The 17,873-nt window shown below is 39.3% G+C and overlaps 1 protein-coding gene and 1 non-coding gene across 3 annotated transcripts in view; one reads left to right on the top strand and one right to left on the bottom strand.

The window, feature by feature from the left end:
- Fzd3 (frizzled class receptor 3) overlaps positions 1-17,873 on the top strand; it is a 49,446-nt gene that overhangs the window by 22,868 nt on the left and 8,705 nt on the right. For both annotated transcript variants that reach the window (XM_090353672.1, XM_090353673.1), the window contains one exon: positions 806-1,823. In XM_090353672.1, coding sequence (XP_090209798.1) covers positions 806-1,823 — 1,018 coding nt within the window. The remainder of the gene's footprint in view (positions 1-805; positions 1,824-17,873) is intronic.
- On the bottom strand, positions 7,853-7,954 carry LOC150049466 (small nucleolar RNA U13). The gene has a single exon (XR_016539076.1). It is a non-coding gene; the product is annotated as a small nucleolar RNA U13 (small nucleolar RNA).

The following is a 17,873-nucleotide window of genomic DNA, read 5'->3' on the forward strand; positions in this document are numbered from 1 at the left end:
AAGGAATCAAACCTGGGTCTTCATGCATGTTAGACAAGTACTCTACCACCAGACCAAACTCCTGACCCTCACTCTCCTTTCTGTCAACAGGTGCCATTATTCTATTTTCATTTATGCAAAGAAACTGTATATGGATCATATTTGTTCTCATTCATTCGCCCCCTTCATTCGCCCTACATTTTCCCTAGGAAAGGCTTTTTTTTTTTCCTCCAGTCCAGGGGCTTGACCTCAGGGTCTGAGCACTGTCCTTGGGCTTTCTCTCTCTCTTTTTCTTTTTTCTTTTTCTTTTTGCCAGCTCAAGGCTGTCTTTGTGCCACTTGAGCTGCAGCACCACTTCTGACTTCTTCTGTGTATATGGTATCGAGGAATTGAACCCAGGCTTCATGCATGCTAGGCGAGCACTCTACCACTAGGCCATACTCCTGGCCCCCTAGGAAAGATTAATTCCAAGTTTCAGATTTCCATTATAGCTCTATATACCTAGATGTTTTTATATTTTGAAATCATATTCTTAAATCATGTTCCCTAAATACTGAATATGTGCTATTTGTATGTAACTGATGACTGCTTTTGACTATGTTTGAATTAAGAGTACTGATTTTTAAGGTAGAAAATGGTTTTGTTGTTGGTGTTTTGTCCACAATGGGAAATCTGTGCGGGAAGCTCATAAACAAGACATCGGTCACTGTTATTTCCCACTCACCCAGTTGGCCTGCAAGGATAGACAAGGTCATGGGCACTAAATTGGTAAGTACCAAGAGTTAGATGGCTGTAGATAAAAATGTTTTCATCTGTGTCTTTTTAGGTTTCCAGATTGTGATGAGCCATATCCTCGACTTGTGGATCTGAATTTAGTTGGCGATCCCACTGAAGGAGCCCCAGTAGCCGTGCAGAGGGACTATGGTTTTTGGTGTCCTCGGGAGTTGAAAATTGATCCTGATCTTGGCTATTCTTTTTTGCACGTGAGAGATTGTTCACCACCTTGTCCAAATATGTACTTCAGGAGAGAAGAACTGTCATTTGCGCGCTATTTCATAGGATTGATTTCAATCATTTGCCTCTCTGCCACTTTGTTTACGTTTTTAACATTTTTGATTGACGTCACAAGATTCCGTTACCCTGAAAGGCCTATTATATTTTATGCCGTCTGCTACATGATGGTATCATTAATTTTCTTCATTGGGTTCTTGCTTGAGGATCGAGTAGCCTGCAACGCATCTGTCCCTGCCCAGTATAAGGCTTCCACAGTGACACAAGGATCTCATAACAAGGCCTGTACCATGCTTTTCATGGTACTCTATTTTTTCACTATGGCTGGCAGTGTATGGTGGGTAATTCTTACCATCACGTGGTTTTTAGCGGCTGTGCCAAAGTGGGGTAGTGAAGCAATTGAGAAGAAAGCATTGCTGTTTCACGCCAGTGCATGGGGCATTCCTGGAACACTGACTATCATCCTTTTAGCGATGAATAAAATTGAAGGTGACAATATTAGTGGCGTGTGTTTTGTTGGCCTCTACGATGTTGATGCATTAAGATACTTTGTTCTTGCTCCCCTCTGCCTATATGTGGTAGTTGGGGTTTCTCTCCTCTTAGCCGGCATTATATCCCTAAACAGGGTGCGGATTGAGATTCCTTTAGAAAAGGAGAACCAAGATAAATTAGTGAAGTTTATGATCCGGATCGGTGTTTTCAGCATTCTTTACCTCGTGCCACTCTTGGTTGTGATTGGATGCTACTTTTATGAGCAAGCTTACCGTGGCATCTGGGAAACAACTTGGATACAAGAACGCTGCAGAGAATATCACATTCCATGTCCATATCAGGTAAGGGAAGCCTCCTTATCAATTTCAGACTGTGGCTTACTGAAAAAAAGACATGTTAATCTAAAGGGTAATCATAACTTTTTTTGTTGTTGATTTTTCTTTTTTTTTTTTTGGTCAGTTGTGGGGCTTGAACTCTGAGTCTGGGTGCTGTTCCTGAGCTCTTCAGCTCAAGGCTACTGTCCTACCTCTGGAACCACAGTGCCACTTCCGGTTTTCTAGTGGTTAATTGGAGATTAGCGTGCTTGGGCTGGCTTTGAACTGTAATCCTCAGATCTCAGCCTCTGAAGTAGCTAGGATTACAGGCATGAGCTACCTTGCCTGGCTCCTTAACTGTTTTTGATCCTTTAACTTACAAGTAAAAATTTGCAAGTAGGGGCCAGGAGTTTGGCCTAGTGGTAGAGTGCTTGCCTAGCATGCATGAAGACCCAGGTTCCATTCCTTGGTACCACATACTTAGAAAAAGCCGGAAGTGGTGCTGAGGCTCAAGTGGTAGGGATCTAGCCTTGAAAAAAATCCAAGGACAGTGCTCAGTCCCTGAGCTTAAGCCCAGGACTGACCAAAAAAAAAAAAAATTGCAAGTGAAGATAATTGGCAGATGCATTTTAAGTATATATTTGTTTGTATAGGCATCTTTAAGATGATTTATAAGGGCCTGTGATGTAGCTCAGTGGCAAAGCGCTTGCCTAGCCAAGTATAACATCCTGGATTCGACCCCCAGTACCAAAAAAGGAAAAGACAAAAAAAAAAAAGATTTATAAGTCATTTAGGAGGCAAAGCTATGGACTTTCAGGCAGTTTATTTCTGTTATCATTAAGCAGTTTGTAGATTGTTCAAAAGTCAGGGTTTGTAGGGGAAACACTGCATCAACTCTGATGTTGAAAGGGCACAGTTTGTGGAAATTTTACTGATGGTTGGATTAAGAATTTATTTGAGAGAGTCTCTTAAGTTCTTAAACATCTCATTTGAAGCTTAGAAATATTGAGTGACTTGTTCATGCTTAGTAAATAACCAGCTGGATTTAGTCTTAAAGAGCAGTGTAGTCAAGGAAATTGTTCAGAGGAGTTTATGTTAAATATTTATCTCCCTCATCTTAATCCTTCTCTAGAATCTATGCCTTAGCCATTAGCCTTCCTTCTTTGAAAACAAATTTGAAAGTTTGTTTTATGAAATGTATTCTAAGTTGGTTTCTTTTGTTTATCATTTTCATATGGTATATACCATTCTCCTAGTGTTTTATATTGTTATGAATATTTAACTATAAAATTTGACAGTCTTCAAACTTAAACAACATGGAATAAAAAAATTAAACAAGTGGGAAAATTCTATTCCGTAATTCACTTTTACACTTACTTTATTAGTGGATGGATCGATTGCAACACTGGGAATTAAACTTGAAATTGTTAGGCAGGCACTCTACCACTAAGAACCATGCTCTTAGTTTCTTTAGCTTTTTTCTATACATATCTTCCTTGTATCTGATAAGAGTTTTTGTAGGTTGGGCCTCAAACTGTGTCATTATTGCATATAGGAAATAGATGTCAATTCAAGTGGTTGTTTTCATTTATATTCATATTGGAGTATTCCTCCTCTTCTCCCCATTGTGATACTCTTAGGCATTTGAGTTTTGTCCAGCTGTGCAGTGATATATCAATTTTTCAGTGATTTGTGTTTCCCTTTTTACTAATAAGATTTGAGAATGTTTTCATACATTTGTTGGCCATTCTGTCTTTTGTTTATTTTTACCTTTGTTCAGTGCTCCAGATTATTTGCTTTTTGTTACTTAATAAATAAACTCAGCATTCTTTCTTAGTTATTTGCATTGTAGATATATTCTCTGTAGCTTGTCTTTTCACTCTGTTTGTGCTTAAGTGTTTCATAGAACTTTTCTTGTCTTTAAAGTTTTAAAAGTAGTCTGCCAGATTTTTCTGCAGGTTTTGCACTTTTCTTTTTGGTGCATATCACTCCTTGACATTTATTTTTGCCTTTTAGAGGTCCATAACTTTGTTTTTCCATATCAGTGAAGCACTATTTGTCAAATAGCCCATCTGAAATATAACACGTCTCTGTTGGTGTAAATTTCATTTTAGGGCCTTTAGTTGTTCCATTGGACCATCTGTTTGGCCGTTGTCAATTCCACATTCCCTCTCTTGTGCTTTTCCTGTGACACTTTGACCTTTCATGCAAATACTAGGATCAGTTTGGTGTTTTTTTTTTAGTTGAATAGGATTCTTTAATACTTGTTAAAGATGACATAAAAAGGATTTTTTTCTTAATCAGATATTAAGAACAAAAGAAAGAACAAAGGGATTTTTTTAAACTCATTCAAGCTCTAATTTTTCTTCCCAGCTTCATTTTCATTATGAGACAGAAACAAAATAAAACTTCCATCAAATGGGTGACTAGATCTAGTTTCCAAAGTATAAGTTTCTAAAATATAATCAAAGGGATAAAATTAAAAAGCTCCAACAACACATATATAGTTTTTTATGAAAGACACTGACAAGATTTTACATTGAAATTGTCTTTCATTTATAAATGATCCTGGGAAAAATGTCACCTTTGCAATACTGAGTTTTGATATCTTTGTTTTTATTTGTGCCTAAGAACAAAAAATTAATTTGGGGGGCTGAGAACATGACCTGATGGTAGAGTGCTTGCCCAACATGAACAAAGCCTTGGGTTCAATTCCTTGGTACCACATACACAGAAAAAGCCAGAAGTGGCATTGTGGTTCAAATGGTAGAGCACTAACCTTGAGCACAGAGACACTCAGGGATAAGCTCCAGGACTAGCAAAAAATAGTAATAATAATTTTTTAACATGGTATCTAACCTCACTTGGTATTAAACTGGTTGATGTAAAAAAATAATTCCACTGAAGGATTTTAACATTGATCTTATGTCATATATCTGATTCTTTCATTAGTTCTAATGATATATAGACTGTCTTATTCTTTGTAGAATCTTGTCTGCAAATTAGAGCAGTTTTGTCTCTTGCTATCCTCTAGCTTTATATCATATAAAAATTGCATGTATTTTGAACATGTTGGGGGCTTTTTTCCATATATTTTTTATTGTAATTAGTAGAAGGGTTACATTATATTCACCAGATAGAAGGTGCATTACTTCACAAACATTGATACCCTTTTTCATGTCTTGGTCCCCATTTCCCTCCCCCCACCTCCACCCCTCATCTATCCTATCCCCCTTCCCTATCCTATTTCAAATAACCAAATAAGCATATATACAATATATCAGATACAAGGTGAAATACTGTAACAATATGAGATAACCAAGGGACAGCAAAAGAGATGAGAAATAACATAGTACATTAAGGACAACAATCACTCATTATATGGCTTTTGTTTCTATATCCTGGAGGTCCTTTCATTTAACGTCATAATATATGGCCTTAGGTATCTAGGTTTTGTTCTATTGTAAATCTCTGCTAGGAGAGCCCAAGATTTCTATTGATTATGACAAATGAGGGAAACCATTGAGCCTATGCTCCTTTTTTTTTTTTTTTTTTTTTTTGCCAGTCCTGGGCTTGGGCTCAGGGCCTGTCCTTGGACTTTCTCAAGGCTAGAGCTCTACCACTTGAGCCTCAGCACCACTTCTGGCTTTTTTCTACATATGTGGTACCAGGGAATAGAACCCGGGTCTTCGTGCATGCTAGGCAAGCACTTTAACCACTAGGCCGAACTCCCAGCCCGAGCCTATGCTCCTTTGAGTCTGGCTTACTTCACTTAATACGATTTTTTTTCTAAGTCTTTCCATTTCCTTACAAATGGGGCAATGTCGTTCTTTCTGACAGCAGCATAGAATTCCATTGTGTATAAATACCACATCTTGTTGATCCACTCATCAACTGAGGGGCATCTGGGTTGGTTCCATGTCTTTGCTATGGTAAATATGTTGCAATGAACATCGTTGTGCTAGTGGATTTAGTATTTCCTTGTTTCTGGATGACTGGGTAAATGCCAAGTAGTGGAATTGCTGGGTCATAGGGGAGCTCTATGTTTAGCCTTTTGAGGAACTGCCATACTGCTTTCCATAGTGGTTGAACGAGTTTGCACTCCCACCAACAGTATAGTAGTGATCCCTCCTGGCCACATCCCCTCCAGTATCTGTTGTTATTAGATTTCTTGATCCTGGCCATTCTAACTGGAGTGAGGTGGAATCTTAGAGTTGTTTTGATTTGCATTTCTTTTATGGCCAGAGATGTCGAACATTTCTTCATGTGTCGATAGGCCATCCTTATTTCTTCTTCAGAGAAGACTCTCTACATGTTGGTTTATCTTCTCTAAAATTCTGTTCTATCTTTGAAGTAAGAAGAGGTAAAATTTTAAAGGCAACTTGTTTTTCTCAAACTACAATTTCTATTTCGTTAATAGTAATTGTTTTATTCAGGGTTTGATTCTTAAGGCACTTTAAAAATTTACTTTATTATTTTATAGGTGATAGTGATACACAGTAGAATTATGAAGTACAGTTCCTTTCACAGTGTCATCTTTTCCCTCTTTCTCTCCCATACCCTCCCTTCCCTCTTTACCCATAAGTTGTACAGTTCACAGTTCAATAACTACTGCAGCCAGTGTGCTCTGCCGTTGCACTTATTCTGTTTTTCTTCTAATTCTGTACTTTCCTCAACCCTCCCATAGGGTTGTAATACATTGTGTATAAGGTAAAGAATATAGAGTCATCAAAAAAGAAAAAATTAAGACAAAAGTAATTCATTTCCATATCTTTGGAGTTTGTTTCAGCATGTATGTTTATATACATCTGAAGAGGTGTTTGGGTATTGCACTTTTGTGATTCTCTCCTAAGACTATCTTCTTTTGGTCTGGGTGCATTTGGGTATCTAAATTTCCATGTAATTTATCATATCCCTATGTGTTTTAAGTCTAGTGTTTGTATATCAGGGAGACTATGAGCTGGTTGTCTCTGATCTTGGCTTACCTCACTTACTGTGATTTGTTCTAGTTCCATCCATTCCCTGCAAATGATATAATTTTATTCTTTCTAATGGCTGTGTAAATAGATAGGTACCACATTTTTAAAAAAATTTATTGTTGGGGTAATGTATAGAAGGGTTACAGTTACATTCACCAGCTAGTAGGTGCATTACCTACTACCTACATGAGGTGATACCTTCTCATGTTTTTGACCCCATTTTCCTCCCAGGTACCTGGGCCTTCAACTCAGAGCCTGGGCACTGTCCTTGGGCTTTCTCAAGGCTAGAACTCTACCACTTGATCCACAGCACCATTTCTGGCTTTTTTCTATGTATGTGGTACCAAAGAATGGAACCTGGGTCTTCATGCATGCTAGGCAAGCACTTTACCACTAGGCTAAACTCCCGGCCCTAAGGCATTTTTTATAATTCGTATTTTTCTGGAAAATTATTACATCTGACTTTTCAAATATATTAGCATACGTTTGTACAGAAATAAAATTTTATACAATTGGTGGTGGTGGTGGTGGTAGTGGTGGTGGTGGTGGTCAGGGGCTTCAACTCAGGGCCTAGGCTATATCCCTGGAGCTCTTTTGGTCAAGACTAGTGCTCTACCACTTTGAGCCACAGCTCTATTTCCAGTTTTTGAGGGGTTAATTAGAGATAGTTGTGCAGGGACATTTCTGCTCAGGCTGGCTTTGAACCATGATCTTCAGATCTCAACTCCTGAGTAGCTAGGATTATAGGCGCAAGCCACTAGTACTTGGCCACTCTTTCCTTTTTTGCTTTTAATGTTACTTATTTTTCTAAATGTTTGACTTGAAAGTTTAACTCACATGCTGTCAATATTTCCTAATTCATTTTTTTTTTTTTTTGCCAGTCCTGGGCTTGAGCTCAGGGCCTGAGCACTGTCCTTGGACTTTCTTAAGGCTAGAGCTCTACCACTTGAGCCTCAGCACCACTTCTGGCTTTTTTCTATGTATGTGGTACCGAGGAATCGAACCCAGGTCTTCATGCATGCTAGGCAAGCACTTTAACCACTAGGCCAAACTCCTGGCCCTCCTAATTCATTTTTATATCAGTTGGGTGATGTGCCCATGTAACAAGGTTTAGAGGGAGGCATATGTCACTCAAGTGTGAAAGAACCCAATCATCATATGTATGAACCAGAGAAGGATCTTCCTAATTTTTTAATTGCATTTAAGCCAAATGCTGGTGGCCCACACCTGTAATCCTAGCTGCTCAGGAAGTTGAGATCTGAGGATTGGAGTTGGAGGCCAGCTCAGGGAAGAAAAGTCCCCACGAGACATCCATAAACTACTAAAGAAATAGATAAATAAAAAGTTGCAAATGGCAGTGTGGTTCAAGTGGTAGAGTACAAGCTTTGAGTACAGTGCCCAGGCCCTGAGTTCAAGCCTCAGGCCCACGGCTGTAATCAGGAGGCTGAGATCTGAGGATGGAGGTTCAAAGCCAGCCTGGGCACTAAAGACCATGAGACTCTTATCTCCAGTTAACCACTAGAAAACCAGACGTGAGGCTCAAGGGGTAGGGCAGTAGTCTTGAGCTGAAGAGCTCAGGGACAACACCCAGAAACATAACCAAGCGCAATAAAGTTTACACCTGTAACCCTAGCACTTGGGAGGCTATGGCAGAATGAACTCAAGTTCCAGGCAAGCCTGAGCTTACGTGAATTCTAGGCCCAGGCCGTTCTAGTGGCTCATGCCTCTAATCTTAGCTACTCAGGAGGCTGAGATCTGAGGATTGAGTCCAAAGCCCAGGCAGGAAAGTCTCTAAAGCTCTTGTATCCAATTAATCACAGAAAAAGCCAGAAGTGATACAGAGCCGCTCAGATGGCAGAGTGCTAGCCTTGAACAAAAGGAGCCCAAGGACAGCACCTATGACCAGCGTTCAAGCCCTCTGACTGACAAAAAAAAAAAAAAAAAGAATTTTAGGCCTGGCTACATAGCTGTCTCCAAAGTAAATGGAGCAAGTAAGATGGAACATACCTGTAGTCTAAGCACTTGGAAGGCTGAGGCAGTGGGTCATGAGTTTGATACCAACCTCAGCAGAACAACAAAAAAAGAAAAAACATAAGGAAAGAGTTGATTTCTGACAAAATTAGTAAGAATGCTCTAAGTTACATTCTGTATAGTATCTTCAGTTTATCTAAATACTGGTTTTAAAAGCACATGTTTGCTTTCATAAAATATCTAATCCAGTGCAATATGTCCCAAGAATATTGACACTAGAACTTTTGTTTCAGTAATAGAAATATGTTACCATAGCACAAGCAACTTAATACTGTCAAATTGACATTAGAAACATTTACAGAATTCTTAAAAAAATAAAAATAAACATTCTTCCAGCCACACATAATAACCCATCTGTTTATCCGTTCTTGATTCAGTAAAATATAAAAATAGCAGAATACTGTTGAAGCTAAAATCATAGCAAATTAGATTTATTTTCTGATAGGATCACAGTTCCAAAAGGAATCAGATTACTTATGAAAAGGTCATGATGTTTCCATCATTACAGACAGTGAATAATTTATAAGATTAGTGTTTGCTACTAATCTAATTTTTTTTTTTTAATGAGTCTTGAGGCTTGAACTCTGGGTCTGGGCACTGTCCCCTGAGGTTCTTTTGTTCAAGGCTAGTATTCTACTACTTGAACCACAGCTCCACTTCGGGCCTTTTCTGTGGTACTGAGGAATGGAACCCAGAGCTTCATGCATGCTAGGCAAAGTGCTCTATCACTAAGCTACATTCCCAGCCCTGCTACTCATCTTATAAAGTTGTGCATATCCTGCCTATAGTTTTTTTTCTTTCTTTTTTTTTTCCAGTGCTGGAGCTTCAACTCAGGGCCTGGGCACTGTCCTTGAACACTTTTTGCTCAAGGCTAGCACTCTGCCACTTGAGCTAGGGCACCCCATCTAGCTTCTTCTGTGTATATAGTACTGAGGAATTTGAACCCAGGGCTTTGTGCATGCGAGGCAAGCACCATGTCACTAGGCCACACTTGTGGCCTCTGGGCTCAAGAGCCTGAGATTGGAGGATTGAAATATGAGGCCAGCCTAGGCAAGTGATGTTCACAAGATCCTCATTTCAACCAAGAGCCAGGCACAGTGGCAAGTACCTGGCATTCCAGGGAGATTGGGGTGGTTGAGGAGCAATGTTTCAGGCCAGTCTAGAATGAGTTCAAGACCCCATCTGAACAGAATAGGTAGTATGTGCCTGTCACCTCAGAATAGGAAACAAACAGGATCGCAGTCCAGGCAAGTCTGGGTAAAAAGCAAAACCCCATCTCAAAAATAACTAGAACAGAAAAAGCCAGCTCAAGCAGTAGAGCACCTGCCTGGCAATCACATTGTCCCTAGTTCATAACCCAGTCAAACACTCAAAAGAATAGGATGATGCAAACTGATTTCCTTGTGAACAATAGCTGAGAGTTCACCATCAAGAAACTTGTACTAAAGGAACTTCTAGTCTATATTTCTATATTTACACATTTAGGGAAAATTAAAATATTAATAAAATATTTGAAGAATGGAGTTTGTATTCCTTTCCTCCCACCATCTGAAGGAAAACCTACAAGTAGTCTGAACTAGAAGTTGCAATTGAACCTTATCCTCATCCTTCAATCTCCCTTCCAAACTGTCATTATCCAGAATTTACTCACAGATATATTCCTAAACAACTACAGCCTTAATATTAATCACACACATACAACTCTTTTTTTTTTTCTGCCAGTCCTGGGGCTTGAACTCAGGGTCTGGGCACTGTCCTTGAACTTTCTCAAGGCTAGCGCTCTACCACCACTTGAGCCACAGTACCACTTCAGTATTTTTTTGTATGTGTGGTACTGAAGAATCGAACCCAGATCTTTGTGCATGCAAGGTGAGCACTCTACCACTAGGCTTCTCCCCCACCCCCCAGTTCTGGGCCTGGGATCTATCCCTGAGCTTCTTTTGCTCAAGGCTAGCACTCTACCACTTGAGCCACAGCACCACTTTTAGCCTTTTCTGTTTATGGGTACTGAGGAATTAAACCCAGGGCTTTATGCATAGTAGGCAAGCATTCTACCACTAAAGCCACATTCCAAGCCAAAAGCCATCACTTTTTAGCATAAAAACTTTCCTTCAGCTTGTTTTTGTCATTTGTTTGTGAGATTTTTATATGGTAGTATGTATGCATAGGTTCATTTATCTTCTCTACCACTCGGCAATGTATGAGTATCACATTTGTTCTAATATTTTAGATTATGTTTGTGTTTATTACAAACAATGCTTGTGATGAATATTTTTATGCATGCTTGTGAATTTATATGTAAATATGGAATTTGCAGGATGGTCAACTTTACTAGATGTAATCAATTGCTTTCCAATGTGGTTGTGCAGGTTTTGAATTCATATGAAAGCAAGTAGTTTGTTCTGTTTCACATCTTCACTGTTGCTTAGTATTTTAACTTTGCCAGACATATTCTCTCTCCTAATTGCCATTTAAATTTTATTTCCCTGATTGCTTACAAAAGTAATTTTTTTCTATGTTTATTAGTTATTCTAATAGCTTCTTCTGTCCTGTGTATTGATGCACACAGGAGGATCAGGAGTTCAAAGCTGGTTTGGATCACAGTGTGAGACTGTCTTGAAAGAAAAAAAAATGTTTATTGACATACAAATACACTATTTTTATCATAATTCTGCACTTTAAGTAGTGACCTTTGATTAAAAAATAAGTTTTTTTAAATGTATATATTTGTTACCTATTCATCTTCTTTATTTTTCAATTTTTTTTGTTTTGTTTTGGCAGTCTTATTATGTGACCCAATCTGGTCTGGAACTTTCTTTGTATCCAGGCTGACCTTGAACTCATAATCCTCTTGCCTCAGACTCCTAAATGTTGAGATTCCAGGTGTGTACCATAACATTGGCTTAGAATTTATTTTTGTCTGAAATGAAAGGAGATAACCATTTTTAAAGTGTATAGGTAATAAATTATTGGCTAATCCAACTTTTTAAGTGATCCGTCTTTTACAGTATTTCCATATTTTCATTCTCTTTTTACTGTTATGCTATTTTGTCTTAATTACTATATTCTGATAATAGGACTTTATATCTGATAGCGTAAGTAGGTGTTTTTTTTGTGGGGTGAGGGGCGGGGGCAGTCATGGGGATTCAACTCTAAGCCTGGGCACTGACCCTGAGTTCCTTTTGCTCAATGCTAGTACTCTGCCACTTGAGCCACAGCACCACTTCTGGCTTTTTGTGTAATTAACTAGAGATAAGAGTCTTACCTCCCCGGACTGGCTTTGAACAGCTTTGAACCACTTAGATCTCAGCCTCCTGAGTAGCTAAGATTATAGGAGTGAGCCACAGGTTCACAGCAAATAGGTGATTTTTTTAAAGCATAATAAATGCAAATGCTGACAAACCAGTGCAATGTAATTAAGAAGTGTACAAAAATTGGAAAGAGGGGCTGGGAATATGGCTTAGTGGTAGAGTACGTTCCTAGCATGCATGAAGCCCTGGGTTTGATTCCTCAGTACTACATGAACAGAAAGATCTGCAAGTTGTGCTATGGCTTCAGTGGTTGAGTGCTAGCCTTGATCAAAAGAAGCTTGGGGACTGTACCAAGCCTTGAGTTCAAGTCCCGGGACTGGCAAAAAAAAAAAAAGGAATGAAGCTGCTGTTGATAGCTGGGGGTTTGTCTTGGTGGTAGAGCACTTGCCTAGCATAGACAAAGCATGGGTTCCATCCCAGCACTATGAAAGCAAATAAAATTTGACTCTTATCAATTGTATGAATACTCGGCCTAATCTGATGAATAAATTTTTTGTGTGGGCTTTTGATGACTTGAGGCTTAATAGACATAGTAAGCATGTTTAAAATAATAAAAGCAACCTAATGCAATACATGTCATTAGTATAGATTCCACTTGATAAGAAAAGGAGCCAGTGACTCTGCCAGCCTGATCAAAAACCAAGATCTCAAAAGTAAGAATTGAATTTATGCCACCACATAACGTAAATGTGCCATAGGTGGTTTTCTTTTTATTCAGGATTTTCTGCCACCCCCTTTTGCATGAGTAATTTTTTCCATTTAATTAAAAAGAATTTTAGCCCTGGCAGCTTCAGTAGATTGTAGACAAGAGACAAAAAGGGTGTTTTCCATATGTGAATAAAGCCACATTGCACTGATGCTGACCAAAATTAGAGTGGTGTTCCTGGAGACCAGTTCAGAAGGCAGTAAATGTAGGCTGTTCACACTTAGCCATACTGTTGTAAAAAAACAAAAAAACAGTTATCAAAATGTAAGTCTTTCTTTGCCTGTGAATTTCCTTATTTCTCGGAGGATAAGCCAAGGAAATACATCAGATGATTTTCTTTTTAGCTGTTCAGGTTTTAATTTACAGTACCACAAAGAATATAGTGTCCCTTTTAATCAAGGAACTGACTGGATTTTTTTCCTTAAAGTAAATCTAACATTCAGTTCATTATCAGACTATTATAAAATAGGAACTGCATGTTGTATTTTTCTTAGGCTTTGCCCTTCTAGCTAGTTTATAACCTGTTGTACATAATACCTACTGATTATTGTGTCCTCTGTGTGATTTATAACAAGATAATAATATATTCTAATTACTTTTCTTTATAAGGGAAAAAAATTTTTTTTGCCAGTCCTGGGCTTGAACTCAGGACCCGGGCCCCAAAACTTATTATTATTTTTTTTTAATAGTGATAGCTTGGATGTTTTCACCCCAGTGTCTTTGCCCTTTGACTCCAACACCTGCCCATGGCATGTTCACAAAACATATTGTTTTGAGTCACTTTTTCACTGTATCCTTGCCATTGTCAAGTACTGACTTGTCTTCCTTAGAATTTTAGCTTTAACTAGTTTATGGTACAAAATGTTCCATGTTAGTCCCTGCCGTCCAACTGTCCAATATTACTGATTTTTGTTGTTAAAGAATTTAATTCTTAGGGCTGGGAGCATGGCCTAGTGGTAGCGTGCTTGCCTACCATACACAAAGCCCGGGGTTCGATTCCTTGGTACCACATACTCGAAAAAGCTAGAAGTGGCGCTGTGGCTGAAGTGGCAGAGTGCTAGCCTTGAGCAAAAAGTGCCCAAGGTCAGTGCCCAGGCCCTGAGTTCAAACCCCAGCACTAGCAAAAAATAAAATTCCTAGCCAGGCGCAGTGGCTCATGCCTGTAATCCTAGCTACACAGGAGGCTGAGATCTGAGGATCACGGTTCAAAGCCAGCCTAGGCACTAAAGAACCAGAGACTCTTATCTCCAGTTAATCACTTGAAAACTGGAAGTGGCTGGAAGTGGCTGGCTGGAAAGTGGCTGGCGCTGAGGCTCAAAGTCGGTAAGGTGGTATTGAGCAGAAGAGCTGAGGGACAATGCCTAGGTCCAAGGGTAGGGTGGTAGTCTTGAGCTGAAGAACTCAGGGACAGTGCCCAGGTCCAGAGTTGAAGCCCCACGACTGACAATAAATGAATGAATGAATGAATGTCAGAAGTGGTGCTGTGTCTCAAGTAGCAGACCGCTAGCCTTAAGAAACCCAAGGACAGTGCTCAGGCCCTGAGTTCAAGCTCCAGGACTGGCAAAAAAAAAAAAAAATCCCTCATTTAAGGATTTCTTTTATGTGAGCCACATTAATTTACAAAAGACAATTTATGCAGTTTTTAACATGACAGTATAGAAGCTAGAAAATAGGATTTTTTCCTCTCAGCTCTGTTTTCTCTCTCCTTTCTGGATAATCTTATCTAGTCCCACATTTAGACTGTATAGCCTAGCCTCATTTTCAGATTCCAGAATAGTCTACAAGTCATCTCAAGCTTAATGTGTATAAAATAGAGCTCTCCTGTTCCCTGTTGCTTGTCTTCCATCCCCAGTTCTTCCCAACCCTGGAAAAAATGGAGTTAGCATTCTCCAGGTGCTCATACCCAAATCTGGAGCCTTCCTTGAGCTCCCCTCTCACCTCACAGCTAGGCTACTGCTTCTCACCACTTGCAAGCGAAGCCACTCACTAATTCCACAGTGATCCTCAGATTGTTTCCTGCTTCTAATCTTACTCATTTCTCTTTCCTTTCTTCTCTGCTTGCTTGCTTGCTCGCTCGCTCGCTCCCTCCCTCCCTCCCTCCCTCCTTCCTTCCTTCCTTCCTCCCTTCCTTCCTTCCTTCCCTCCCATAGTAGCCAACATGATCTTTTTTAATAAGTGACATCTTGCTTCTTCTTTAAGCAGAGAGACCTCCAACCATGATTTCCTGTTAGGGTTACAGTAAAATTTGTCCTTACCACTGCCCATAGAGCCATGTGTCATTTGGTCAGCCCTTGCCTACTTTGGTGACTTGCCACTTTTCCACTCTTCATGCAGCTTGCTCTGGGGATTGTTTCTGTTTGAACCATTCACACTCCAAAATATACTCTAAACCCTTGTTTACATGTTCTATCAGTGGATACATCTTTACTGACCACTTTTATCCAAATGCTGTTATACATCATGCTTTGGTTCTTACTGCTACTTGAAGTGCTGGAATTTCTTTATTTTGTTCTGTAGTGATAGTACTCCACCCTTCCCAGAACCCGAAGTTCAGCAAGGACAGGGAGTTTTCTGATTCATTCTCCGCTCACTCTCTTGTACCTGGAGAAATGAGCACTCTGTCTCTAAATGACTGAATTAACTCGCTGGAAGACCTTGAGCAAGTCTGAAACTTGGAGTCTGTATCTAAATGAAAGTGTTATCTTGAATCCATAAGAAGAGTAGTCAGACTGTAAATGATCAGTTCAAGACACTTACTTTACAAAAAGACATTTGACTAGGTCACATTGCTCAGGCTGCTGCTGTTCACATCCACAGTTCCTGCAGCAATGTCTCTGGTAAGGCATTCCTCTGTACTTTTTGTCTACAATTTTACTAGTTTATTTCTTTTAAGTCCTTAGCTATCTTCCTGTTACTATTTAGGCAAGTCACCTCTTTACAGTTTTTTTTTTCGGTTGGTCCTTTTTTGCTTGTTTATTGAGTACAGGCAAGTGTGGTAGGAAGCGTACTTCTCAGTTCTCATTCTTCCTCTTGCCCCATTTTACCTTCATAGTTCTTTCTCTCACTCTCTAAACAATATATATATATGTATATAAAACTATAGTACATATATATGTATGTGTATATATATATGTAATTATAACAATTGTGATATAGTTTTTTAATCATGGAAAGGGAAAATAGTAGAAAATTTAAATCTAAAAATTAGTGTCTCATTCCTGTAGAAAGTTGTCCCAGGTTAATGGGCTTGTAGGCTACCAGGATAAATTGTTCCAACTTCTTAGTGACTGCCAGCTTAGGAAAAAACTGAGATAACAACAATTTCCTTACTTCAGGACTTTCCAGAACTTTCAGCATACTAATGTGTAATCCTTTCATGGGAAGATTGTATTCTCCCTAATTAATTTCATCACAGAGTATCTTATTGTGGGTTATCTTTTACTGTCTTCTAGGACAGTACTGCTCCATGGAACATATTGTCGAGTGTTTAATGGGCATCAAACATAGGTCTTACTTTTCATGGTGGCTCTAGGGTATGAACTAAGGGCCTCACACTTGCTAGGCAGACATTCTACCACTCCACTGTGTCATGCCTCTAGCTCATTGGTTTTGAGATAGCCTCTCACTTCTTGCCTGTGGGTTCACCCACACCACAATCTGTCTGTGTTAGGCAGTTGAAATGACTGGTGTGTGCTACTGCACTCAGCTTTTTTCTACTGAGATAGAGTCTAATAGATTTTTGTGGCAAGATTGGCATGCAACTTTGAGCCTCCCAGTACGCCTCCATGTATGTTGCTTAGAATGATAATCACATGCTACTGTAAATTATGTGCCACCAGCTATGAATACAGAAGGAGTCTAGCAATTTTTTCTGCCCAGGCTTCCTGGAACCATCATTTCACCTTTCTCAGGCGCCTAGTTTCAACCTGTTTTGTTATTGTTTTTTTCTATTTTATTATTGTAGTGATGTATAGAAGGGTTACAGTTATATTCGTAAGGTAGTGAGTGCATTACTTCTTGACATTGTTATTTCTTTACATGTTTTTCTCCTGCTTTTCCTCCCCACCACCTCCCAAGTTGTAGAGTATATTTCCAACATTCTGTCTTGTGAATAATGTCACTTGTGGAGCTTGAACTCAGGACTTGGATGCTGTCACTGAGCTTCTTTATGCTTGAGGCTAGCACTCTACCACTTGAGCCACAGTACCACTTCCAGTTTTGTTTGCTTGTTTTTATTGTGGGTCACAGGGCTTGAACTCTGGCCTGGGCTCTGTTCTTGAGCTCCTCAGCTCAAAGCTACTGCCCTACCTCTGGGCCTGGGCATTGTCCCTGAGCTCTTCAACTCAAGACTACCTCCCTACCCTTGAGCCAACCCCTTTTGCCTGTTTTCTAAAGGTTAATTGAAGATAAGAGTCTCAGGTCCTTTTGTGCCCAGGCTGGCTTTGAACCTTGATCCTCAGATCTCAGCCTCCTGAGTAGCTAGGATAACAGGTGTGAGCCACCGGCACCCAGCTCATTTTTTTTAACACATAATTTGTACCTTCATATTAATCTGTCTTTAAGAAGTAAATTCTCTGGGTCAGAGGTGTGGTTCAGTTGCTAAGGTGCCTGCCAATTAGTCAGAGCATCAGATACTAAGTTTGAGTTCTGGCCTGTGACCAAAGGCAAGAAAAAAGGAGAATGCTGAGCTAGGCATGGTAGCATTTGCTTGTAATCTCAGCTATGTAACAAGTATATCAGAGAATGCATATTGGATAATATGAGGAGAGACATATATGTATAAGTGCAAATATAAGTTCTAGGTTTTGGTTAATTTATGAATATGTTTTCTGTCTAGTTGATCATTGATCTGTTGCTGCAGCTTTATGATATTCACTGAATTACCAACTATATTTTAGTCTAATTGTGGAAAATGTCTTAGAGCAATTATAGAAAAATGTGCCCATATCTGCCATAACACAATTTATATCTAGGAACTTTTTGTATGTCATTAATACATTTAGAGGTTTAGTCAGTTTGACTATGCATATATAACCTCTATTATTAAAAA

Source organism: Megascapheus bottae, chromosome 20 (genome assembly GCF_031878675.1).
Source record: "Megascapheus bottae isolate mThoBot1 chromosome 20, mThoBot2.hap1, whole genome shotgun sequence".
In the NCBI taxonomy this organism is placed as follows: Eukaryota; Metazoa; Chordata; class Mammalia; order Rodentia; family Geomyidae; genus Megascapheus; species Megascapheus bottae.